This window comes from Spodoptera frugiperda, chromosome 14 (assembly GCF_023101765.2).
Source record: "Spodoptera frugiperda isolate SF20-4 chromosome 14, AGI-APGP_CSIRO_Sfru_2.0, whole genome shotgun sequence".
In the NCBI taxonomy this organism is placed as follows: domain Eukaryota; kingdom Metazoa; phylum Arthropoda; class Insecta; order Lepidoptera; family Noctuidae; genus Spodoptera; species Spodoptera frugiperda.
Genome location: NC_064225.1, coordinates 10,294,138 through 10,321,038, shown reverse-complemented (window position 1 = coordinate 10,321,038; position 26,901 = coordinate 10,294,138). Strand labels below are relative to the sequence as shown.

The following is a 26,901-nucleotide window of genomic DNA, read 5'->3' as shown; positions in this document are numbered from 1 at the left end:
GCCGACACAAGCCGACACAGGATCACAGATTATTGAGTTATATTATAATTTGTGTGTGCATTATGTCACACCAGTCAACGAATATATTATGTTCTCAAAGTAAAACGGAGCGCGAGTGTCAGTGGATCCTATTTAACCGTGGAGTTTAATACTTTTATAGAATGTACTTATGTTTATTAATATTGTTATTTCTGATGTTATTGTCCCGTTGTTACTCAGATGAGAATTACTTGGTCTAGTAATCGAAAGGTGAAATGTGACGGTAACCAAAGACCAAGGTATTCATGTTTTAAATCTAAACGTAAATTCTATCTATTTTCATTATATCAACTAATAAGTAACTACTAATACTGTATATAGGTGACGCACACATTCACACAGACACATAAATACTTAGCATAGAACACGGCTAATTAAAATACCAGCGCTGCACAGTAGTACAAATTCATAAAACTGTGGACAAAATGGTTTGCCGATAATTTACGACACATTTAGCAATTTGTTAAAATCGAAGGCTGTTGGAAGCGCCCGCGTCGCGTTCTCGGAAGGGACGGATTTATAGTCTTATATAATGTATAGTCGTCCACTGTCCGCTAATGGCAGCGTTATCTCGCGATTTGTTTTTTGTCGTTCATAGAAAATGGCTGAGATTTATTCTTATTTCATCCTGTTCACGTTTAAGATAAACGTTTCGCTAATAGAATTATTTTTTGTGAATGGATCCATAGTGTAGGGTTCTAGGTATTCCGACCGATACAATAAAATCAATACGGATTACACAATGTTGAGAAAATATTTGTTTCTTTGTGTTACACGAAACCGTTTAGCAGCTATCGTTCGGCGCCATCAGTTAATTTAAAACCGATACACTCAGTTTACTCGTACCGATTGTAAAAAGTCAATTATAGTGAGAGCTTTGTGCTAGCGACGCGTTAACTACATACATTGTGTAACTCGACCACGCTGGTACACGCAGCACATTATAAACTGATCGATGTTTGTTGACCACTGGGAACACCTAAATAGCCCCACGTGTATAATGGTACTAGCTACTGCCGCGCGGGGTCACTCGCTGCTTGACTTCTATCGGATCGTAGCGTGATGTCTTATAAGTCAGTTGTAGCATTTCTCGATAAACGGACCATCCGAAGCAGGATTCCAGAGATTAGCGCGATCAAACAAATAAACTCTTCAGCCTTATACATAATAGTATTGTTTCACGTTACTTTAGCCTGTTACCATTTTATACAATTGACCTTTTAGATATTTCTTTTATGATGCAGTTGTGAGCGGTTCTCGGTCGGCGCGGTGTGTTTGCGTTAGCCCGCCCCAACCGAAACCTACACAACTGAACGTTAACTCGAGCGTTAAATGAAAAGGCGGATACGGACTCGTGGGCGACGGGGCGGGGCTATTAAATTCGATATCGGAAATGATTGACTGTCATAATCACGTTTAGTAACAATGAATTTTAAGATTTACTACAATGGTGTAAGGTCTAGTTTCATTAATTGCGGAAGTTGGAGGTGAATTCATTCTGCCCTTATGTAGTTTGTTAAAAGGATTGGCAGTAATGATGGGTTGCGCCATCGGCGTCGGGTTACATCACTCGACTGATCTTTTGTCGAGCTGTTAGCTCCGAGCCCTGCACACTACAGATTGGATGGCGCGGACATCTTGCAATAGCTCATAAAACGCAAATGTCTGAGATTGATAGCTGTTCAACATAATGGCTGGGCGAGTCTGGTCATGCATGATTGCAACTTTACTGAGATGCAGAATGCACTGACGACATCAAGATTAATATCGCTACCATATGTTTAGAAGAAGCAGGTAAAATTAGCCAGTTTTAAAATATGAAAATCATACGTGAATACCGCGCGTTACGGCAGGGCCCGGCATTACAACCGGCGCGCAGGTACTCGCTCGAGAAACTTTTAACAAGCTCCCATTACCGACAACAAAAACATCATAATTGGCCGCTCCCGGCTCTTGAGTCTACAACCCACAATTTTGGGCCAACGCACACGTTCACGTTAACATTGTTAAAAAACTCGCATGTTGACAAATACATAACTATTCACGTCAATACTCCGACTTAATTGGTTTGACGTTCACAAAGATTTGATAATGTTTGTTTTTTGTAAGTTTGTGAAGTTGAGATTGATTCGGGCCGTAGTGTGCGGATTTATTATCTGTAATCACGGGGTACTGCGCCATTGTTGCTCCCTTTGTCGAGTTCTTTTATTATATTTTTTCGATCAGTCTGTTGTCGATGGCTTATTAGCAATTTGATGTATGGTTCACGTAATTCGGGGTTTATGTCGGCGCGGCTCCACGACCGATGTTCCGCGGTAGCGTGATTACTGTCCGCCAGGCAGTTATTGTGAGATTAGAGGCAATTTGCCGTAACTACTGTTTTGATAACTTCGATAAGTGCCCGCATACATTAGCATACGATTTGAATGATCAATATGTTTATTTTCATAATTTGGTTCTGCTCAATTACATGGCGACCAGTTCCAGCGCACACTGTCGGTTGTGTTGTAGCGTTCGACTCAGAAAAGATAACATTTGATGATGTTTTTTTACCGTTATTATGTTTGACTGTAAATACATAGTGGGGTAATTTTGAGGATGGTATCGCATTGTAAATTCTTGAGGAAGGTATATTATACAAGAATAAGGTACAAATACTTGGGTGCGGCAACGACTTTAATACGAATACCGAGCGCGTTTCATGAGGTTCCCGCGCGGAGGTCTCTGCATGAAGGTGCTAATAACGCGGCGAGTGTCGCCGTGTCATAACCTGCGCACAAACGACCAAGTTCGCGACACATACTGCGCGGTACAAGGAACCGTTCCGATGGAGCACATCAAACTTTATACGATGGTACGAACCGGTCCGACTCGTTCGCGGGGGAAAAATGTGCAATTAATACGTGTGCCGTTATTTGTATAATTTGTGTATATTTGGCCATTAATTGTGTTTAATGGCGGCCATAAACTGCTTTATTTGATGCATAATTGCTGACCTAAACTGCGGTTTATTTTAGTCTCGCGGCGTATATGGCGATGTGAGCGCGCGGGCGACATCTCGCGGCGCGTTGTGACACACTGCCATTTGCGTGCACGCACACACGCGCGCCGACAATTTCGGTAATTCTATAAGTGTACCGAGTGTACCGAATGTGCAGTCGTTGTGTTCCAGTCGATACGTTCCAGTAGTAAATACTAAGCGCTAGAAATACTGTGCGCTTTAACGAGCGGCCTGGAGACCGCGTGTGGCGTGCCCGGCATTTCCTCTTTAGCGCAATACTCAATACTAATGAGAATATTGGACTCCGTGTGTCATTCCATAAAAATATAGATTTACAAGGAAACTAAGCGAGTGTTTCACTATCACCAATAAATACTACGATGTCATTGAACTTTAATTTCAATGATTTTAGAGTTCATTCAACGTTGTAGTAGTTGACAATGTTTACGCCGCAACGAAACCTTGAAATGTGAATACCTAGTATTCGCATGACGTACGTTTTTTCTCTTTCAGCTTAAAATGAAAGTAGTATAAGGTAGAAGTGAGTGTACCTGGCGCAGTGCAGCAGTGCGAGCAGTAGCAGGAGTGCGCGCGGCGGTACGTTGTGTCGGCGGGCGGCCGGCGCGCGTACCACTGTGCTCGCGCCGCGCACGCATTCCAACATGTTTCACATCCTAATTATTTTTGCCATTTTTATCTTTTGAAACACATTTTCACTGTCACTCCTTTGTCCAGCCGCGCGTTGTTTATGACCACTGGGCTTCACAGTTGATGGCACATTGTTATGTTGTTGTATTTGAGCGATGCTTTCGTTTCAAGTCCACATTGTTTTGATTCATAAATTTTGCCCAGTGTGCAGTCAACGTCCGGTTTCGTAATTTTATCTGGAAAAATAAAAATATTTAATGTTAATGTTGAATAGGTAAGTAGGTAATTAGGTATACATACATACATAGTAGAAACACGTGGATCTATTGTTAGAACAGCTGTAGCATACGAAGCTAAATTCGTTTTAAGATTTTCAACTATATTGCCAAATAACAAGGTTGAAAATGTATTAATTAGTTCGGTATAGCTTGATGTGCTGTCTGTGCACTGTATCGGGTCAACGAAACGACCAACAATCCATCATTACTGAATGTGTGGAGTGGTTATAATGGCGACTGTCATAAATTACACGTTACAACGAGGAAGTCTCGGATACCTACAGTTTGGTCAGTCGCTGCTTAATTCTTGTAGTTTTCTGTTTTTAAAGGAATTTTAATTGGTTGCCAAGAATATCAAAAATTCTTAGAATGATGTTTGGTCATAGCTCGTGTATCTTAAAAAAAGTTTATGTATGAAAATATGATTCAAATAGTTTCCGAGTAGTAGATATATATCAGTCGGTAGTCGCGGAACTACACTGAGTAAACCTTAAACAATGCGATACTGTAGAAGTATGGATAGTAAACATATTTCTATTCTAAAATATATGTTGAATTATGGAATGAGACATAAATTAATATTATTTACAATGTCTGTAGATTCCTATTGAGATGTCCCTCATAGTATTCCTGTGTCTGCTCGCGACGAGCTTAAAAACTACTGAACGATATTTAATAAGATTGTCTTCAATAGAGTGATTCTTATAGAGAACACATGTAATAATGTTCCAATGTCGTGCGATCAGCTGTTACTGTGTTGTCATGTCGTGAGTGCGCAGTGAGGTTTGCGCATCACTTAGCGCGGCGCCGGCGCATACCCTTGCGCAACCACAGACGCATCCTCGGAAGGATACAACAATGATGTAACTTTTCTATTGGAAATGTAAATAATTGCAAGGCGATGTGATTATATCGAAACTTTGGTGGTTTTATTCATTATTCATAGTACTTTTATTTCAACACTAGCTAGTTCCACGCGGTTTCAGTCGCTCTGCGCGGTTACTATTCGTCATAGCGAAATGTTGCATATCACATAGCCTTTCTCGATAAATGCACTATCGACCGAAAATTATTGAAAACGGGCTAGTAGTTTTATATTAGCATATAATTTTCTATAGATTCACAGGTTTTACAGCAATCGCTGAATATAAGTTTAGTATGATTGTGGGATCATTACAAATTATTTCTTTGTTTTACATTAGTTAGTAAGTACTGAGTTCTGGTTTGAATGTATGTTTAATAGCATGTGTGATGAAAGATTGTTTTACTATAGCCGTTAGCAACACTTCAAGCACAAAGACTATTTTCTAAGAAATGCAATAAACGAGTAATTCCAGTAAACGGATTTGGTGTGGATATGGGTCAGAGGACACACGCACAAATAATATATCCTAAGTATTGACACACACACATTCACATTCTGTGTCGCGTAGTGCACCCACCGCAGTATCTCTACAGTAGATTCACATCCTACAATTACATTGGTATGAGGTAATTTCTGGTCAGTAAGAGTTTGACAATCTCTCTCGCCTCGAGCTAGGCGGGAGAATTGATTGGATGATTGTCCTCCCTTAAGAAAAGAGACAAAGTGGATTTAAAATATATGCAATTTACAAACTAGTTATGTACGAGCTACCTATATTAAGTACAGGACAAGTTTAATAATGTCCTGGTATGATTTGGAAGCACATCATGCCTGGGTGTACTACTTGATCTTCTGCCGTGGCATCATTGTGTCCATCTGTAGCCAATGTTGGGATGTAACGCACAATGTATGTGGAGCGTCGCTGAACGCGTTATATTCGGTACCATGCAATATTTGCGAATATTGCGAACTAATGGCCGGTTCTAGACATATTTCTTTTGAAACTCGTATATAATATAATCTTTGTGAACTGTGACGTTCCAATGACTCTATGACTAATAAGAAATTGTTTGATATAGATGCAAGTTTCCAATCGACATTCAAATCTAAGAGTTCGATACCAAAACTCTATGTGAAGACATTGTCCGTAATTTAATATGTATAACACTGCATCGCTTATATGTATACAGAAGCATGCATTGGGCACATTCGGTGTATATTATGGTCGCGCGCACACACTCGATACTTCCGACATTATCTCACAACATGCAGACACGCCACATGTGCGATGCGTTCGTCTCGAATGGTAGATTCTATTGTAAGATTCTTTAAAGAATTCACTAAGATTCAATTACACTTACTCTTGGAACTATTTGATTTGATTTATTCTTGGAAGTAAATCAATCAGCCTAGTCTTGTACTATTAAACACGCCAGTGAAGGGTGGTTCACACCAAGCTTCAAGGAATCTGCCACAAATGCGCAGTAGCAAACAGAGGGACATTTGTCATCGCGACACAGGCACGGACAGGTGAGGTGTGCCTGGTCAAGGCCGCGCCAGACACAGTAGCAGATACATAACATTACCGGCAGACACATAAATCACAGTTATTCATATTAATACAATACCTGGTGTAATTGTTACCGCCAGTAATTTATGTGGAACTTATTTATCGAGTGTTACAACTTGTGTCTCACGGATATTGTTAGTGTACCTACTTTATGTAACAGAAGTGTTGAAATATTTTACAGATTGGAGATTTTTTGGAAGCATGTAATGTCGTCGATGAAGTTTGTCACACAAATACCAAAAATGTCACACACGTCCACAACGCATGATATCGCCATCAAGTGAAATATATAGTCACTGGAATTCAGCCAAATTAGGTTTAAGTTTAGCCTACTTCAAACTTTTAGTGTTGCTATATTCCGTATGGATATAAAAGGTCCATTAAATATATTATGTAGTCTAATAATAGTTGATCCCAAAGAAGTTAGTTGTTTTGAAGAAAAGTGATTGGCAAAGAGACTTAGGGTACTCTGTATAAGTGTTGTATGGTACAGAGTGGTCCTACTGCGAGTTGCCTGCGTGTCGTGTGTCAGCGTGTAACAAATGGTGCGTTGACAGGCGATACGATCGGATCTCTGGCGGACATCAATCACTGCACTATTAGACATTTGTAATATTGCATCTGTGTCAACGTCCACCCATGTCAAACACAACCTTATACTCAGGGCATAGGATTCAGTTTCAATCCGCACTGCAATTGTGAAGGTTCGGTTATTATATTACAATTTGTCCGCAAGTTCTGGTCTGTCATTAATATTATTGTAATTATTATTTGACATAATACTCCGACACCGAATATATCAGTAGCCGTTACATCACACGAAATAATCCAATCGCTGAATTTCGTGTGAATCTAGTTATTATAATAATTGCAAAACATGGATAGAAAGTTAATTCTGTATATTTCCTGAATATCCTAGTTCATATAGATTCTTTCTATGACTTTAGAGAATAAATAGTACCCTGAGTTTTATTCCAGAACATAGTTCATCTTTGAACCTTTCATCAAAATTCCGTCCACTTCATTTTGCATGAGAGAGTAACAAACATACATCCTCACAAACTTTCGCATTTATAATATTAATAGGATAAACAAATATGACATAGTTGCGTTGCTGGCAGTATCTGGCAGTATCTGGCAGTGTCTGGCAGTATCTGGCACATTAATCCGCTGTAATTCCTCATGAATCCAGTGTTTAGTGCGAGTTATCGGACACCGCGCAGTAGACGCGACACGTGACGTGATTGACTCGGGACGACACTCGTAAACTAACTAGTTTACTGCTACATAAAGCTAACTTATAGCGTGGCTTAGCACAGCGTGGAACAAAGGATTTATGTACAGACACATCACGACTGTGTCTGGTAATCTTAACTTCAGTTTGCAATTTTAAAATTATCAAATTTCAATCGAGTCTGGCGTTTACCAACAGCCTCATGTACTGTAACTAAATAAACATATACTTAACTAAACACAAGTAGAAGCATATAAACTGTAAATACAATTCTACTTGTTGAGCTTTTAATACAAAATTAACAAACTGTAGTTAGAGTGTAGCCTTACCTTAGCTGGCAACAAAAGTCGCGCGACGTTGATGTCTTTTTTACGCGCGATACTGACGGACCGACCTTCGTACTTTGGAGAGTTACATTATGCTAACTGTAGCTCGGGGAGAGTTTCAGTCAGTTTACTGAAAGCACACTTACTTGGAAGTTGACGTTATGGGTTAGAATTGTAGTTTGGTTAACTAACGAAATAGTTGTTAAAAATGGCTGGGTTCAATTTGTAAATGTACCACAGGTCTGTCTATGTCTAAATAAAAAAAATTAAATCTACTTAATGCGGATTATACCTGAATACAGTTAATTTTACAAAGCTTTAAGAACATGAAGATTGGATAAAGTTTTAACCGCCGTACCCAGAGCCATTTAATGGTTACCTAACCTAGCCCTTAGCATTTTTTTTCGGAACAAAATCGCTACTAGGTCCTAGTTTAAGTAAACATTAAATGTTTCTGAGTAGGTACGACAATAAGTGTCTAGTACTAAAGGACAACGTAAAACAAATTAAAAGTGTAAGAATCCCCTTATTTACTATTATTGGGCGATCGACTCCTGAGTTTATGTACAACAAGTACTGCGCCGCGAGGTGGCAGCACTGCGGAGGTTGCGTGTAATCTCCTTGTTTATGTTGCTGTTTAGTTGGCTTTAGTGGCTGCAGGAGTGGGGTGCCTCTGTGTGAGTGTTGTGTGATCGTAATGGATTAGTAAGTACATGCGATCAATTTTAAAAAAATTGAAAGAATTAAATTGAGCTCTCTTATTCGTTGATATACAATAGTTTCAGTTTAACTGTCACCATTGTCCAATGTCCATAACTCTCCAAACTATGGGATCAGCAACAACAACGATTGGCAATTTTGCTGCATATTTTTCGGGGTCTTATAATTTTATTTTGAGTTATAGACCCTAATCATTGGATGATTTTCCACCCTCAAAAAAAAGGTATTGTAAAGCAATAACAATAATTACAACTATAAAAACAATATTCGCTTCTATTCCCAAAGGGGTAAGCAGGAACCAGTGTCAATGTTTTCCAAACACGAGTATTTAGTACCACAGTGTTTCCAAAACATTACAGCTTGTTGAAAGACAAACAATCCAATTGTTTGTTTGTTTGTACTCCATATTTGTAAACATTGCTTGTTTAATGTTCAGTAACACCTGTTGTATAATACGGAGTGTGCTCTCATTGATCATCATTGGTCATTGTAACACAGAAGTAAACAAACCAGTATGAGTTCCTGCTTTCTTCCAAATTACGGTATCTTTATTACATTGTCAACTTTATACTTTTGATATAAACTCGAAAATCAAAACGGCCAAATGGTCAGTTTAAACTGGTTTTCATAGCTTGATATGTCCTGCTACCTCCTGTCATTCATGATTCTCTGTGATACAAATATTGCATTCACTGTCAACTGTAGTACTTTTAATTCAATGATATGTGTGTATGTATGTGGCTCAGTAAGTGAGGCGCCATGCGCACGCGCCGCGCGGTGTGAGCACCTTGACTGTTGTTGACTGAAGAAATTAGATACTAATGCAATAGTAGCCACGGTCTGTGTAGTAAGTTTAGTAAAACAGAAGAATTCTATATGTCATAATGTATTCTGAATACTGACCACAGATTAGAATAGGACCTTAATTCGAAAGCGGGTTTCGAAGAATTTACTAAGGAGCTGTAGTTGGTCATTTAACATCAACCTTTTAAACTGCGATCTCCAATCCGTCTGCCAAGCGTGGAGATTATCGTAAACCCCTCTTCTGTTTTGTAGAAGTCATGTGTGTAAATAAAAAAATACATAAGAAAACTTTTGCATTTAACCTAGATCCCGCGGCTCACAGAACACAGAAGAGTTACCTAGTTAAGCTATATAAATACAAGAGACCACACACGACTCCCAAACAATTACGGCAGAGCTACAACAGCAATGATGTTCCTCGTTTACGAGCGAGCTCCTAGCGCGGCCTGCGCGCCTGGTACCGCGGCCAGTTGTTATTACTCATTACTCGCCGGCGACACGGGAACGCTATTAGAGCCCTCCACTTTATTATGTTAATCTTGTTTTTACAAAATAACATACAAATATGCGCACAGTACATACATTATGCGACATTTGTGGCTATACTTTAAAGTAAATTATACGCGGACAATGCGTGAACTTTACTTGCTTTACTTTTATGAGAGCCTGGTACTTGACGACGTATTTTTATTTTGCTAGTGTACCGGCATGACGCAATACTCGACTACATAAAGTAAAAAAAATAAAGGTAAGTTTCGTTGTGTGAATAAGGTTACCGAAGGCCTATTTACCCACCTTCCTAATCTTCCCAATCCCTGATTCCTCAACAACCCTTAAATTCCTAACCCCCAAAAGGCGGGCAACGCACTTGTGACGCCTCTGGTGTTTTGGGTGTCCATTGGCGGCGGTGATTGCTTGCTACTAGAGGATCGGCTTTTACAATAAAAAAAAAATGTGAAAATACGTTCTAAAGTGTGGGAGAGCCATGCTTCGGCACGAATGGGCCGGCTCGACCGGAGTGATACCACGGCCTCACAGAAAACCGACGTGAAACAACGCTTGCGTTGTGTTTCGTTGTGTGAGGTTACCGGAGGCCCAATTCCCCTCTTCCCAATCTTCCCCATCCCCGATTCTCGAACAATAACCCTTAAATTCCTAACTCCTAAAAAGCCGGCAACGCACTTGTAACGCCTCTGGTGTTTCAAGTGTCCATGGGCGGCGGCGATTGCTTACCATCAGGTAATACGTCTGCTCGATTACAGGCTTATTTCATAAAAAAAAAATAATACAACAATGACAATTAGTATATCAGAAGTCATATTTATTTACCAGGAGTTCAGACCAGGGCAGGAGAAAAAAGTCCAGTGATCTATGAAGTAAAGGCGGTGCTGGAAGTCGCGAGTATTTACGACAGACTGCACTGACGAGCTGCACGTAAAAGGCTGTGTTTAATTTAATAGACACGGCTGCGCGGTATAATGGCCGGCTTTTAATTGCCACCTGGGAACTGGTCACCGGCGCACCGAGTTTATGTGGGGACTTCATCACGGACGTTGTCAACACATCATGTGTTAAGAGCCAAATAGTATGAGCACAAGTAGAGATGGGTGATTTTTCGGATAAAAAAGTATTTTTTTTTTATTTATTTCAGTATCTTAATAAATGTATCTACGGGTCTACATATAAGTATATGAGATACCTGTGCTAGGAGACTCCGCTCTTCAGAAGTTTTATAAATAATGTAGTTAAATTATGTGACGAGTACAATATAAATTGAATGGATTTTCCAAGGTAAACTTAATAAATACGGATAAATATTGAGTATTTATCGGTTTGTAGTGACTGGTCTAATCGAGTAAATAGAAATACCTGGTAACATTTTGACGTTGACATTGTACAGAAAAAAGTAAATAAGGAAAATCTGTCATCAATTCCTGCATTAAATATGCAAATGACATATAAAATACTATTAATTCGTCGTCTTTTCCTTCTTCCGTGGTTCAGAAGCAGTAAGCTGGCAGTCACTATAACTCACTTTAATCCACAAGTTAACAATATGACATTATGTCCACGTCTCATATACCAGCGGATCCGACCCGAGTCGCGACCGAGTCTCGCCGGAGATTTCAATTAACGCTTGCAAACATATTTTATTTACTGCACTTTCCAACCTTTCCACTCCCTGCTCAGTGATGTACCACTGTCGATAGTTTTGATGTCGATAAAACTATCTTAACCCATTACAGCAAAACGTTCTATTAATCGGACGCTAAAAAATTCTATACTTTGTGATTAATTAATTGAATAATAAATAATTCAATTAAAATCATAATAAGTGCTATAATAAACTTTATGCTGTAATGGGTTAACTACGAACTACTTATATTAAGGTTTTAGCTTTTTGTTAACGATAAGTACTCTGTTTCTACTGTGAACTGCACTTAGACTGGGTTCATATAACATTAGTCACAATAAGTAATTTACATTTCCGTAGTAATTTATTTTGCCACTTAATCATTGTCGTTATGAATTATTTAAAGTACATATAGCACTGAGCAGACAGCTAATTACGTGTTATAGTCTTTGTTTAACAATACATTTTGTACTACGATTGTTATCGCACACAACATTGATCGATCTAGCCCAATAGTAGTAAAGATAATCGACACTTCGACACATAACTTTATAATAACTATCGAAAAGTATCGATACCGTCTGACCTGCCCACAGCACTATGACACGACGTCTCATATTTCAGCCGTTATTTAATTTGTTACTTTATTTAGTTGTGAGAGCCTCCTTTATAATTTACTAGCTGACCCGCGCAACTTCGTTTGCGTGTATCCCGCTATTTCGACAAATACAGTCAACGCACCAACACATATTGGATACTAATTTTCAATTCACAATAACTTCTCTTTCCCTTAACCGCGTTTAAAATATTAAAATGTTTTTTGGTTTCTGTGACTCTTCTTTGATCGCCCCCCCTATCAGTTTTTGGAAAAAATATTTAAGTAATGTACAGATTTTTTTTGTCTTATATGTATAGATCAAAGTCGTAGTACCTACTTTTTAATATTATTTATTATTCTATTAAGTTCTTTTTCTGAACTTATCTTACCTTAAATTACGATTTTTTTTTTAATTATTTCCCTAATATTAAATTGACCTAACTTTAAATTTTAACCAAAATCTTAATAGAAAATATCAAAAATAAATGCGATTTAATACTAACCTTAGAATACAATACCTATTATTATCATACAATTATTGTTGTCGCGCTGAAAAGCACGTTTTATTTTTCTCAAAGAGTTGCGATAAATAAACGCGTCCGATCGCTTCCAATTTCAAAGTGCTAATGGGGAGCCGCTGCCGCCGACGCGCTATTTATAGGGACGCTGCCCCCGCCGCCGCGGCCGGCCCGTACCGTGCCGCAATACTAATATCGTGATATCTCCTAAACTATATGTCTAAATAACACACTGTAAACTGCAAAAATAATCTAAATTAAATGCTCGTGATGATGAACTTACTTATTATGATAAGGATATATGTATTATTGGTTATATCACCAGTTAAACATCACCCAACGAATTAAATGTTTTTTTACCGACTTCACAAAAAGGAGGAGGTACTATGTTCGGCTGTTTGTATGTTTTTTTTTTTTTTTGTATGTTTGTTCATCGAATACTCCGTCAATTGTCGACGGATTTTCAAAATTCTTTTTTTGTTCGAAAGTAGATAGTACTGAGGTGGTCCCATTGCCACCAAGTTAGGATCTGATGATGGAATCTTAGAGAAATCGAGGGAACTCCTCAAATATTATAGGGAACTACATAGTGATTTTGGTATATTTATCTAGAATTGAAGCATTTACGGTCAAAAAGTAACCTTTGAAGAGGTGGAACTGATGAAGAAGACCAGAAATGGCCAATGGAACTTCATACTCACATAGAAATCACAATAAAGTTAATTAATACTCCGTCAATTGTCGACGGATTTTCAAAATTCTTTTTTTGTTCGAAAGTAGATAGTTCTGAGGTGGTCCCATTATCACCAAGTTAGGATCTGATGATGGGATCTTAAAGAAATCGAGGGAACTCTTCAAACATTATAGGGAACTACATAGTGATTTTGGTATATTCATCTAGAATTGAAGCATTTACAGTCAAAAAGTAACCTTTGAAGAGGTGGAACTGATGAAGAAGACCAGAAATGGCCAATGGAACTTCATACTCACATAGAAATCACAATAAAGTTAAAGTAACAAAGGCTGCCGGTAGTGGCTGGATGAGAGAAGCGGGGCAAAACTTGGGGAGGTATACGTCCAGCACTGAACTGCAATAGGCTGATGACGATTTATAGAAGCCTCAATCGTTGCATTTCACGCAATGCTTTTTCATCATGTGGTCTATTTAGCAATTTGGTAGGTTCCAAGTCGCATAATACAATGCCGTCCAGCGTCTTTACACGACTAAGCGCAACATAAACTTGGCCCTTAGCAAAATTTTTCTTGCCTAAATCTATTACGGCTTTGTTTAAGGTGGTGCCCTGAAGTTTATGCACCGTTACAGCCCAACTAAGTATAAGTGGCAGCATTCGTCTTTCCACATCCCCATAGCATTTAGTTGCCTGATAAGTTGCTGACACAGGCGCTATGGCGACTAACACCTCACTGTCTTTTACATTTGTGCCGATAGTTGTGTCGTCAAATTTTATAAAAACGGAATCTGGTAACTCGCCAAATTCAATTTGATCGCGGCGAAGGGCAGGCCACTTAAATTTCGATACGATCCCCATTGCCCCATTCACCAGACCCTCAGCCACAGAAATGTTGCGTCTTAACATAACTCTAGAACCTATTCCAAGTTTTAATTCGTGCATCAGTCCGCCACAGTTGTTAACGTCAGTTGGAATTGCATTTGATGGTGGTCGTTTGCCGTAGGTTGCTACCTCTCGTGACTCATCGATAGCTCGTAAGGTGTAAATGCGACTTGACTGATGCAGTTGGTCCGTCATTTTAGAGTTATAGCTTTCTACCAATTTGAGAGTTGGAAATATCCTCACTGCTGCACCATCCGCAAATTCACCACTCTGTTCGACTTGCCGTCTTTCACACAAAAGTTGTAATTGTGAGAGTGTGAGCTCACCAAACCGTAAATTATTCAGCAAATCAACAAACTCCACATCAGTACTTTGACGCATATTGATGGTGAGTTCGCAAAAGGAGAACTGTTGCCACAAATGTATTTCTGCATTTGACCACGGGGGTTGTTCGAAACACCAATGCCCTTTAACTGGTGGTAATTGCATAATATCGCCAAATAACAATATATTTATACCACCAAATAGCGAATTATTATTTTTGAATTCCTGTAGACGTAAGTGAATTATACGTAAGTTTTCGTAGGAAACCATAGATATTTCATCCACTACTAGCCATTTGATATAACGCCACTTACGCCTTTCGCGTTCTAGTGGCTGCCCACTCATTTTACGATAGGTCATTGTGGAACCTTTCTCTATAGGAAGGGAAAAAACTGAATGAAGGGTCCTACCAGAAATTTGCCGTGCCGCTACACCCGTCAAAGAAGCCACTTCCACAAAAGTTGGTTTTAACAAAATATCTACCGTTGGAGCGTAGCAACGCCTGATATGCTCTACAATTAGTTTTAATAAGAAGGATTTTCCGCTGCCAGCTCCACCCGTAATAAATAATAACAAAGGCTGTAGATCATCATTGTACCTGATGTCGCGCTCAATGGCATCCGAAACTTGTTTCATCAAATCCTTTTGTTGAACATTTAGGCTTCTGATTCCGCTTACGAAAACTTCATCAGGCATAGCTGTAGGGTCATTATTTTCATCAATGAAATCATCATGATTGTACACATTGATTTGGTCTTCGGCGTAGATGTTTACATTATGTTCTGTAGGATTATCATTCTGGTTCACTATGTCGAGTGCTACCGCCTGAACCAAAGCTTGCTGAATGACTTGTTCAGCGTGGGCAAATTGTTCTACAGATAGATCGGGTAGAAGAGGCCTTAATTCTGACTGTCGCCGTAGGAAACAAGCTTCAGCTGTTTCGTCTTCTAGAATAAGCTCACTTTCACAGCGAAAAGGAATGTGACATACAATTAAACTATAGTAAAATCCTTCTCGGTCACTATTTAAAGTGTAGTACCGAGTACGTAAAACTGCAGCCTGATTTCTGATTCGCATTCTTGAATTATCACGTAATCGGATGTATCTAGTGCTCTCACTTTCGTGGTCTCTTAGCTCAATGTCACCGTCATCGTCATTCCAAAACGCACTTGAAACGGTTTCGTACCGAACTGCGAATTCGGCCAGACTTATGCCTTCTAAATCATCTGGTCTTAATTGGTAACGATCTAATATATTGTTGAAAACTGATGTTTCGTCTTCAGTAAACCGCAAAAGTCTGTATCGTTGCTCCGGACGACAACTATTTACAAAAACAGTTTTTCTAGAACACATCTTTAAAGGTAAATGACAGAGACGGTACGCCGCTTCTGGGGCACTAACTAATCGTTGACTGAGTATCGCCATGGAAACAGCAAACAACTGCTTCCACACATCATTACTATGGCGTTTTGCTTTTCGGACCGCTTCCCTAACAACTTCTCCACAATCATTAGGCTCACATTTGCTGGCATACTTGGCAATATAATACGCTACAGCTGTGACAGTCCCACAAGGCTGTACGTCCATATTTGCTTCCCAAATTTTTAGAAGAGTGGCATTGTAGTTGTTAATCATAACTTCTTCTGCATTTCTTTGTATTTCACAAAATCGTCCATTATTACGGAGAGCGTCATCTGGTTCTAAACATTTTGTCGTCGCACTTATAGCCCTTGGAAATCCAAAACGACAGCAACCAGCGTTTCGGTCTTTGTAGCATGTTGTAGTGTGTTTGTGGGTTTGTAACCTTTTAACCTGCTCCGAATTATTGCCTCCGAGTGAGCATGACACGACCTGATCGATTATTCTAAGTCCTTCAGTAGTCTGAAAATCGGGCATCGAGTTGCACCACAAAAGCATATGTAAATGTGGGCTACCTCGGTTCTGGAACTCTATTCTGTACCAATAGTCATTAATTGCTCCTCCTAAACAGTCAGGATTCATTTTTAAAAATCTCATTAGTGCATTAACCCTAACTGTGAACTGCCTAGCCACAATCACAGGATATTTTTGTACTAGCTCAAGTCTTTCATCGAATGGTAGGTCTTCAACAACATCCGGCATTGCATCAGGACGTCCGTCTGCAATCAGTAACGCCTTAATCATATCTGGCCAATTGAGGTCATTGCAAGAAAATTTTAAGAACCAAGTTGGAGGGCCAAGACTCCGTACCATGGCAATTAGCTCAGCACAACATCTTTTCCAATATGCAGCGGATCCGATGATGTTTCTCATCGTCAAGTGCATATTGTTGACAAGACCTTGAGGAGTATGTACACCTTGCTTCATTCGGCACGAGACGGAAACACTTGCTTTATCTTTAAAATATTCTACAACCGATAATGCAAAAAATAAATAATCATTTCTTTTAAATCGGTTATCTTTGCCCATGATTCGAGCCTGGAAATAATCAAGAGCAGTTATAGCAATATCTCTAATTTCTCCAAATCCGTTTTTCCCATCAGGGAAAAGAAAATACCAGCATAGCTCTTCCATTCTTCTTTCCCTCTCTATGTTAATTGGTGGTGCAGTCTTTCTTTGGATATCGACAACTCTGACATGATCGTCGAATTGATTTTCGTTATTCGTATTGACAATATTTTCTAAATTTGGTACATCTTCATCAATAGAATACAGTAAACTTGTTGATAAAATAACTCTTCTTTCTAAATTATTTATACCTTGTATGAAATTTACTGGTGTTGTGGAATCATGCGGCATACTGGAATTAAAATTGGGTGGTGACCTAGGGAGAGAGGTGTCTGTATGACAATTCGATGACGATGATGATACTATACTCGCATCAGCTTTACCTTTATAGGAACAAGTGTAAACAAGTGACTCCTGAGTGACTACCCTTTCTACGTTGAGATTTCCAGTATTCAGTAATTCAGGGTTCGCTGTTTGAGAATCAACATGTTGTAAATCGTTTGCTTCTTCGATCGTAATAGAAACGGGTGTAATGGAATATGTGTTCAAAAAGTTTTCATTACCTGTATTTACTCTTAAATTACGCCGTAGAATTGCGAATAATTCACGGGTATTTACAAAGTGCATGCAACATGCTTTACCTCTAGTCGACGCCTTGTTACCCTTTGGCCCCCTGGCATGGGAATCAAATAACCAATAATATATATTACCAGATATTTGATGACATGCTATTGCGATGGAAACTGAATTGCTTGTAAGGATTCCAAAACGATGATTTCTAAAAAACCTAATTAAGCCATTTTCTAAATTCGGGAATCCTTCTTCACTCTGATCTTTGTGGATATGACCGTCTATTGAACTATTACTTTGGACGTCTAAATTTATCCATTGCCCATTATATTGTAGACGTGGCAGGATTTCTCTTGCTGCTAAATATTCAAGATTAAGTTCTCCAGCGTCAGGATTTTCTCTTGCTTCAATGCATTGGCGGTAAAAAGAATCTCCAACAATTACGATATAATCAATATCACTCACTGTCCATCTATTTGCATCTGTTATAGCAAACGCAGTACACGCAACTGCTGCGACAGCTGTACATTGTTTTCCGCGGGAATCTACGTCAAATCGGTCATTTCTTTGATGAAAGGTGCCATGCAAAATTGCTACATCACTATTTATATCTCTAAAGGTACTGGATTGATTAACTCGTTGTTGTTCGAGTATTTGTTCAGAATTATCAACCTGCACTTGGTTATTGGCACATTCTTGAATGTCAGCAACATGAATATTATTTGTGAGATGTCGTATTCCAAGACATTTTCAAAATTTGGTATGACGTCGTGATACAATCTGTTGTGTCTTAATAGCCATTCTAGAGCAGTTTGAACTGTCTTTGCTGTTCTAAGTTCTCTCTAGATTCTACAACCCAGCACTAGAAATAGGAAGTGGTAATTGTTCAGCAACTTCAACTACGTCTTGTGCAAATAAAACCACTTGACCTTTGCACCAGCTTTGACTGAACCTATTTTGCACTTTGATAATTTAAAAAAAAGGAATCATTCGACTTAGAAGACGTTGCTCTACCTCTGACAAACTAGCTAACTCTGGTGGTATGGTGGTGGTATATATGCCTGGGCAGGAACTTTACGTTTTCTCAGATGGGTTAAGCATCTGGAACATGTAATAATTTTATGTATTTCTATTAATTCACTAGGTAGTAAATCTTGACTACAAGCAGTTTGTAGATTGAACCTTTGCATAGGGTACAATATTTTTTTACAGATGCTACATGCTACATCTGCAAATACATTGCTGGCCGATTGAAAAGAATCCTCTCCAATTAAACGATTTCTATGACATACATGCCTCTGTCTCTCCAAGCGATTACGTCTGTGTTCCTCATTTTCAATTCGCATTGATTCACAGTTACGCTCTCTCATTGCCGTCAGTCTTCGGATTCGTTGATCGGCAGGTTCATTTGTTCGTCTTTAATGGATAACGTCGAATCGATGCTCTCGTTGTCCGGAGGTCTCATTGCTCAACCGATCTCGTATAACACCGAGTCGGTGATCACGTTGATCGGGAGTCTCATTGCTCAACCGATCTCGTATAACACCGAGTCGATGTTCACGTTGATCGGGAGTCTCATTGCTCAACCGATCTCGTATAACACCGAGTCGATGTTTACGCTGTTCAGACGACTCGTCACTTAATCGTTCTTGAATACGATTGAGTCGACAGATCCTATCATTTGGCGACTCTTGCGATAGTTGAGAACGCCTGTAATTTCTCATCTGAGATAACCTAGCGTGATGAGCTAACTCAGATTCTTGGGAACGGGACATCGCGCTCCGTTTGCGACACTTAGTCAAGCGTTCCTTATTTGCAGTATTAGATTCTTTAATTCTGTTTGCCTTCATTCGGGCGGCCCCTTTAGATGGTCTGCCCATAATGATTATTAATAAAAGCTAATTACACTAAAAATCAAAAAATAAAAAAAACTTTTTAAGAAAAAAATTAACCGACTTCAAAAAAAAACAGAGTACTACTGTACTAAAAACCAAACCAAAAAGCACTTCTGCAATAAAAATTCTAATTACACAAAAAATCGAAAAAAAAAACTTTTTAAGAAAAAAATTAACCGACTTAAAAAAAAAAACAGAGTACTAAAAACCAAACCAAAAAGCACTTCTACAATAAAAAGTAAAAATTCAAAAGTAAAAATAATGCAATAATGCACTAAAAAGCAAAAAAGAAACTTAACTAGATATTTAATCCAAAAGAATGCTCAGAAAACTATTAATAATGGATGTCTAATTTTTTACACTATATTCGATTTTCAAATCAATGCTAGCTATCAAATTAAATAAATAAAATACTATTATAATTATGGGCTAAGTACCTATTTAATTAATAGCAGTCTATTATATTATGTCCTACCTATCGCTTAATTTGAAGTCGGTGCCAAGCCCTAAACAAAAAAATACAACAAATGATGAAATGAAAAATAAATAGAAATGAAATTTCTAACAGAACTAACCTAACTACTCTAATTTAAGATAACCAAATGCAATTAATAGTGGCCCTGTAAACGACTTTTGAAATTATAGAATGTAGTAAATATGAATGCACGCAACGTGTTATCGTATACTCACAAATACAACGAAAAAAAACATAAAATTGAAGTTGATCTCATTAAGTCACGGAGAGTCTTAACACCGCGATTCAGAAATATGACGTCACGCTACAACGACATCTTGTGGTGAACAGCATAACCCTTGGTACTTCATTGAAATAATAGATGGCGCTGCCTATTTTTTTACACTCTAACGAAAGATTTACTGTTTACATTTTTATTAGGGCTTGGCACCGACTTCAAATTTAGCGATAGGTAGGACATAAAATAATAGACTGCTATTAATTAAATAGGTACTTAGCCCATAATTATAATAGTATTTTATTTATTTAATTTGATAGCTAGCATTGATTTGAAAATCGAATATAGTGTAAATTTGACATCCATTATTAATAGTTTTCTGAGCATTCTTTTGGATTAAATATCTAATTAAGTTTATTTTTTTGCTTTTTAGTGCATTATTGCATTATTTTTACTTTTGAATTTTTACTTTTTATTGTAGAAGTGCTTTTTGGTTTGGTTTTTAGTACTCTGTTTTTTTTAAAGTCGGTTAATTTTTTTTCTTAAAAGGTTTTTATTATTTTTCGGTTTTTTGTTTAATTAGAATTTTTATTGCAGAAGTGCTTTTTGGTTTGGTTTTTAGTACAGTAGTACTCTGTTTTTTTTTGAAGTCGGTTAATTTTTTTCTTAAAAAGTTTTTTTTATTTTTTGATTTTTAGTGTAATTAGCTTTTATTAATAATCATTATGGGCAGACCATCTAAAGGGGCCGCCCGAATGAAGGCAAACAGAATTAAAGAATCTAATACTGCAAATAAGGAACGCTTGACTAAGTGTCGCAAACGGAGCGCGATGTCCCGTTCCCAAGAATCTGAGTTAGCTCATCACGCTAGGTTATCTCAGATGAGAAATTACAGGCGTTCTCAACTATCGCAAGAGTCGCCAAATGATAGGATCTGTCGACTCAACCATATTCAAGAACGATTAAGTGACGAGTCGTCTGAACAGCGTAAACATCGACTCGGTGTTATACGAGAACGGTTGAGCAATGAGACTCCCAATCAACGTGATCACGGACTTGGTGTTATTAATACAGAAAAGTAGTTTTTGTGACTTAAATAAAAAAGCTGGATATATGTCATCGCGGACTTTTTTGTAGAACTAATAAAGACCAATGTTTTTGCTATACATTGTTCTTACTTGTATCCAACGGTATAAGCGGCGCACGCACAAATGCAATCTTCAATTAGATTTTTTTCTGACTTCTTGGACATAAATCGCTATAACTCAGCTAATATAGTTTCAATGTATTTCAATTATATATAAAAACCTGTCGGAGAAAATACTCTTTCTATTAGTGAAAACCGCATCAAAATCCGTTGCGTAGTTTTAAAGTTTTATGCATACGAAGGGACTACAGACAAAATGGGCGACTTTGTTTTATACTATGTATAGAATCAGAGGGAGGTGTGAGGGAGATTATCAGAGAGAGGCTGTGGCCCGTGAGATATGACCGGCAATATAATACGGAGTGGTCAGTACTCAGCCGCGGACAATTATCAGTTAGTAATAAGTAATGGTCCCTCGCCGTAATGTGCTCGCTACAGCTTCATCGACCAGCAATCTGATAACGTACACTTTCGACTTTTTATGTATTCTTATCTTAATCTTTCATTAATGTTTGTTTGGAATCTCACAACCGAGTTGCATATTTAAATTCAGTTTGGGAGTGCGTGAAATGCGAAGTCAATAAGAGTTGTTTTGACATTATTCGCTCCAAGATTTCACGCTCGATTTCGATGCATTTTGCTTTGTTTTGTTACACGAAAATATCAACATTGGCATGACTGCTTACTTAGTTATTGAATAAATAAATATACTACTTAAATATTATTTATGAACATACCGATAGTTAGTAAATTATTGATGTCGAACATATATTATATAAGGTAACGTCAATAGCTCTCTTAATCTCGGCATTCTCATCAAGAGCCGCCCGCGCATGCGCGCCGAAACTATTCCACGTCAAATAAACTATTGGAAGTTGTATCGGAACATATTTAGGAAATTAACAAACATACAGCGAGAATGTACCGACGTATTCGTGGGCCATAACCGTGAATCAACGCGCCGATGATAATAATTAAACGGCGGACAGCGCCGCGGGCCGCGCTAGTTTACGAGTGTAGACGCATGTGTACTTGTACGTCGGAATGTCGTCTGCTCATTAAGTGAACAAATTAAAGTGATCAAGAAACAAACGAGGTGTTTACGAGCGCCATCACTATCCAATAGTAAAAATAATGAATTTCCCCGCGACGCCCGCGCCGCGCCGCGGCCGCTCCGTGAATTAATTACAAACATTTATAGTTTCCGTGTTTAACGAGCTTTACACAATTATTGAGGCTTCGCTTTTAAATACAAATTAAACAGTCGATATTTTAAAATGTGAATACAGATGAAAGAAGAAAGATATCTTCAAATATATTGTGGGAAAATCATGGATAGATAAATAATTCAGAGGATCTGTCGTATCGACTAAAGAGCCGGAAAGTTCGAAAGTTCGGAGCCGCGGACCACGTAACGGTTTACCGGGGCTCCCCAGCTCGAAGCAGGAGTAGGAACGGAGTGGTTTATAGTCAGTAAGAGACTGACACTCCCTCTCACCTCACCCTAGGCGGGAAGAGTTATTTCATGACTTCTTCTCCTCAAAAAGGTTATTGCCAAGGTTCTCTTAAAAAATCTTAATCAGAATAACTGGTGCTGGATAGAAGCGCGATCATAATCAAAACTCAATACACGAACGGAGTTGGCCTGATGATACGTAACCTGATTAGGGCTTAAATAGGTTATTCAAGACCTTCACGTAGATACTAATAACGCAGAGTTTCGTAGATCACCCAACCAATGAACTAAATTGACACACAGGTGACAATGCAGATAAAAGATAATTCATATACTGGAACCAGCCTAGATCTAGCAATTTACACAACCTCGATAGAAAGGGAAGGCACATAAATAAGAGCGAGAGAGAAAGTGGTGCACCGAGCAAGTACAGGCGGTGCAGTGTGACAGGTCCAGGTGGCACACAATCAGCCGTAACTCGGCCGCGTGTCGCCGGCGTCAGGGAAGGAAGGCGACAATTGGAGGTGTGTGTGCTTTATTGCTTTATGATGTTGCTCTCAGTATTGTGTGTTCAGTGTTAATATTGGTTGTTGCAGGTTTTTGTAGCGTTAAAAAACTGTTGGAGTTGCTGTGCCTTAGCAACTTTACGTATAAGAAACAGAAAAGACAATGATAGTGGTATAAATTGGCAACCCGTTTTTGTTCAGTTGTGGAAGTCCGCACTGAAAGATGTGTTACAGCTGATATTCAAATTTTTTCTTTTATTTTTTAGAAACGTCGCCCCACACTAGGATTTTCTCCGGGCCGTAGGTGCGTTTACAAACGTATAAGTTCAAATGCATATCACATCCAGACCCAAAACAACAACTTGTAGATCACACAATGTGTTACTCCGTGCGGGAATCGAACCCTCTACACGTTGCACGGCAGCCAGTTGCCCAGCCACCGCGTCTACCATGTAGTCGCAATACATCACTCACTAGATACACCTATCTAATCAACCATCTCACTAAAGTGACAAATACAAATACTTGAACTACTCTCCCATAAGTACATAGATCTAATGATCCGAGCGACGAGGGCACTCTCTCACGGTGTCACAGCGCATGCGCATACAATAATATTTGTTCTACGGACATCGCGGCCCGCGCGTCTGTCTATAGTATATGCATAGGGCTGACACACGGGGAAATTGGTTCGTAAGGCTTTTACTGATCCTTACTTTAAGTTGCAAATATTATTAACAAATTGAATCATCATAAATTATGATGGTAGTGATCGTAATTACAAGCGTTTATATTTTTTAGGAAGTTTTGATTTAAATACTGTGTAAAAAAATGCCAAATCACTATGAAGGCATCCCGGAGGACACGGTAGAACATACGGTGGCGGTGTGCCCTGCGTGGGCTGACCACCGCCTAGTCCTCAGGGATGTGGTCAGCGACGGCGACCTCTCGCGCCCGGCACTGGTTCAGGCCATGGTGCGGAGCGAGAGAGACTGGGATGCCGTGAGAGAACAAACCTCCTCACGCCCCAGCCGTCGCGAAAGACACTCCGGGCGTAGGGCTCCCGAGACGATCTCCGGCCACCGTAAGTGCGGGCCTGCGGACGGCGAGCAAGGGTAGCTCACCGCCCGAACAGAACCAGACCCGTGCGTGCGGCGCGTCGCGTTCCGCGCGCGCCTCAAAGAGCCATCAGACCACCACAGATGGGGCCCAATAGGGCTGATGCCTGATCCGGAGCTGCGGACTATCTAGCGGGTTTACCGGGGCTCCGGCTCGAAAAGCAGGAGAAGGAACGGGGTGGTTTTTAGTCAGTAAGAGTCTGACACTCCCTCTCGCCTCGCCCAAGGCGAGAAAAGTCATTGGATGATTTTACCCCTCAAAAAAAAAAAAACTATGAAGGCATTCGATGATAACCAACAAAGATAACCAACTCCTCCACAGTTTCAATACCTAGTTCAATAAATGTGAGTGCTACGAGACAGCCCTACAAACGAGTGTATAATTACAGCGCGGGCGCAGGTGACCCGCACCATATCGCCCGCGTCTATGTGTTGGTGTGTCTGTGGCTCTGATTGCTGATCACTCGGTACACAATGCATTCCACTCTAATGACTTTCTATTTTAACTATCAATAATATTTATATGAGCGGACTTTATGGATTAGAACATTAATTTATGAATTCTTAAAAAAAAAATCATTACGACCGTCTTTCGCTCAATAGGATTTAAATCGAATGAAGCGCCACCTACACTATCTCAAAATTACGTTTTTTAAGCCCGTACTCAGATCTGTGATATCTCAATCATCATCAGCCTGCCGTTTCTCTTGTGGTGTCCAACCACTGCCATCCACTGTGGTTTCTACAGATATGTAGTTCAATCTTTCACATACATTATTATAAAGGACTTATTTGTCTTATCATCCAGAGGCCTAATAACTCCCTCCCTAAACTTCCCAATTTCCGATTCCCCAAAAACCCTTAAATTCCTAACCCCAAAAGGTAGGCAACGCACTTGTAATACCTCTGGTGTTTCGGGTGTCCATGGGCGGCGGCGATTGCTTACCATCAGGTGACCCATCTGCTTGTTTACCGGCTTATACAATAAAAAACATTGATGAACTGTGTATATTTATGTATCAACTTGAACTCACGGTGTCGATGAGAGGTCGCGGTCAGTGTCAGCGCTGTGTCAGTGTGGCGCTCTATTTCTGTCCAGTTCACAGTATCAGTTAATTATTCTGCATCTGTGGATGTATGATTCACGTCTATTAGCGAACGTCTTCATCCACAGCGTGTCAGCGCCGACAATCATATCTAAAACTGCTAATGTTTAGCTCTAGGACACACTGTACAATTCATGAAAAGATGAGATGAATACGTGTATATGTGAATAAGATGAAGTAGACCTTCTCCAGATCTTACTAATTCAGATCCCTTAATCGATGTAGCCAAAAATACGTGTGTAAACTGTAAATACGTTAAGTGTAGCTAATCGGTCGATAAGTAAGTCGGCATAATAGATACTTACATGTTTCAAAGCCGTTGTTTCAGTCACACTTCTGCAAATTCCGATCGAATCAGAACAATATACTTTTCTTTACTTTAAGCAAATACTATCAACTATTAACACCCGGTAGTGTGCTCCAGTCCTAACCAGTTCGCTCCGATTGTAGAGAGTTAGAACAATTGCGGCGTCTCAAGGAGATTAACCACTTAGCGCAGCCCCACCGCGCGGCTCCATTGTACGTATTGTATGTATTGTACGTATTGCCGGGTGTCGGCCGGCGCTAGCTTCCACCAATTAATTGCTTCTTCCTGCTCCCATTCGGCTGATGAATGGACGGCCGAGTGATACATCGCCTCGGAGATAACGAGTTAAACCGCAATGGATATTTATTGTGCCACCTCCTTGCTGGATGTATGTAACTAATTCTCGCTAGACTTTATGTTGTCTTCTAGTAGAATATGAATGACAGAAAAGTTTTCAGTTACTATAACGCTTTCAAGCCAAACTGATTAATAGATTTGGTTGATTATGTCTGATGTCAACATTTTGGATCGAATCCTACAATGAAATCAATCAGAAAGTATCAATGGAGTTATGGACTAATGGAGTACAAGTTGTTAAGTATGTGAAAATGTTTGGATACTATAGATTATTTTGAATGAATAAAGAAGAGTTCACTAATTCATAAAAAGCAACAAGTACAGCAGTAGAAACAGTAGAGTACATCTGTGCTCGTTACAAAGTGGCCGCGTCGAATTGGTTTCCGATCGAGCGCCGACACCGCGCCGCTGACTCACCGCCCGGCCTCGCTGCGAGACACAACTGAACCACACCGGGACATGATGATACAGAAACACATTGAATCGACGTCGTATGTTTGTTTGTCGCTGTAGTATTGGCAGACGATACTAAAGGTTGTTTTCAAAATAATCGTCAAAGACTAAACACTGTATCGCAGGTGCACACACTAGACAAAACAATTCATGTCTGTTTATTTTGATTGAGGA

General features: G+C 39.3%; 1 protein-coding gene across 3 annotated transcripts in view; it reads right to left on the bottom strand.

Moving 5' to 3' along the window:
• The window catches only part of LOC126911395 (protein Wnt-7b-like), an 85,140-nt gene that overhangs the window by 33,523 nt on the left and 24,716 nt on the right, over nt 1-26,901 (bottom strand). For all 3 annotated transcript variants that reach the window (XM_050698432.1, XM_050698433.1, XM_050698434.1), the window contains exon 2: nt 3,592-3,924. In XM_050698432.1, the coding sequence (XP_050554389.1) occupies nt 3,592-3,704 (113 nt within the window). In that variant the 5' untranslated portion in view covers nt 3,705-3,924. The remainder of the gene's footprint in view (nt 1-3,591; nt 3,925-26,901) is intronic.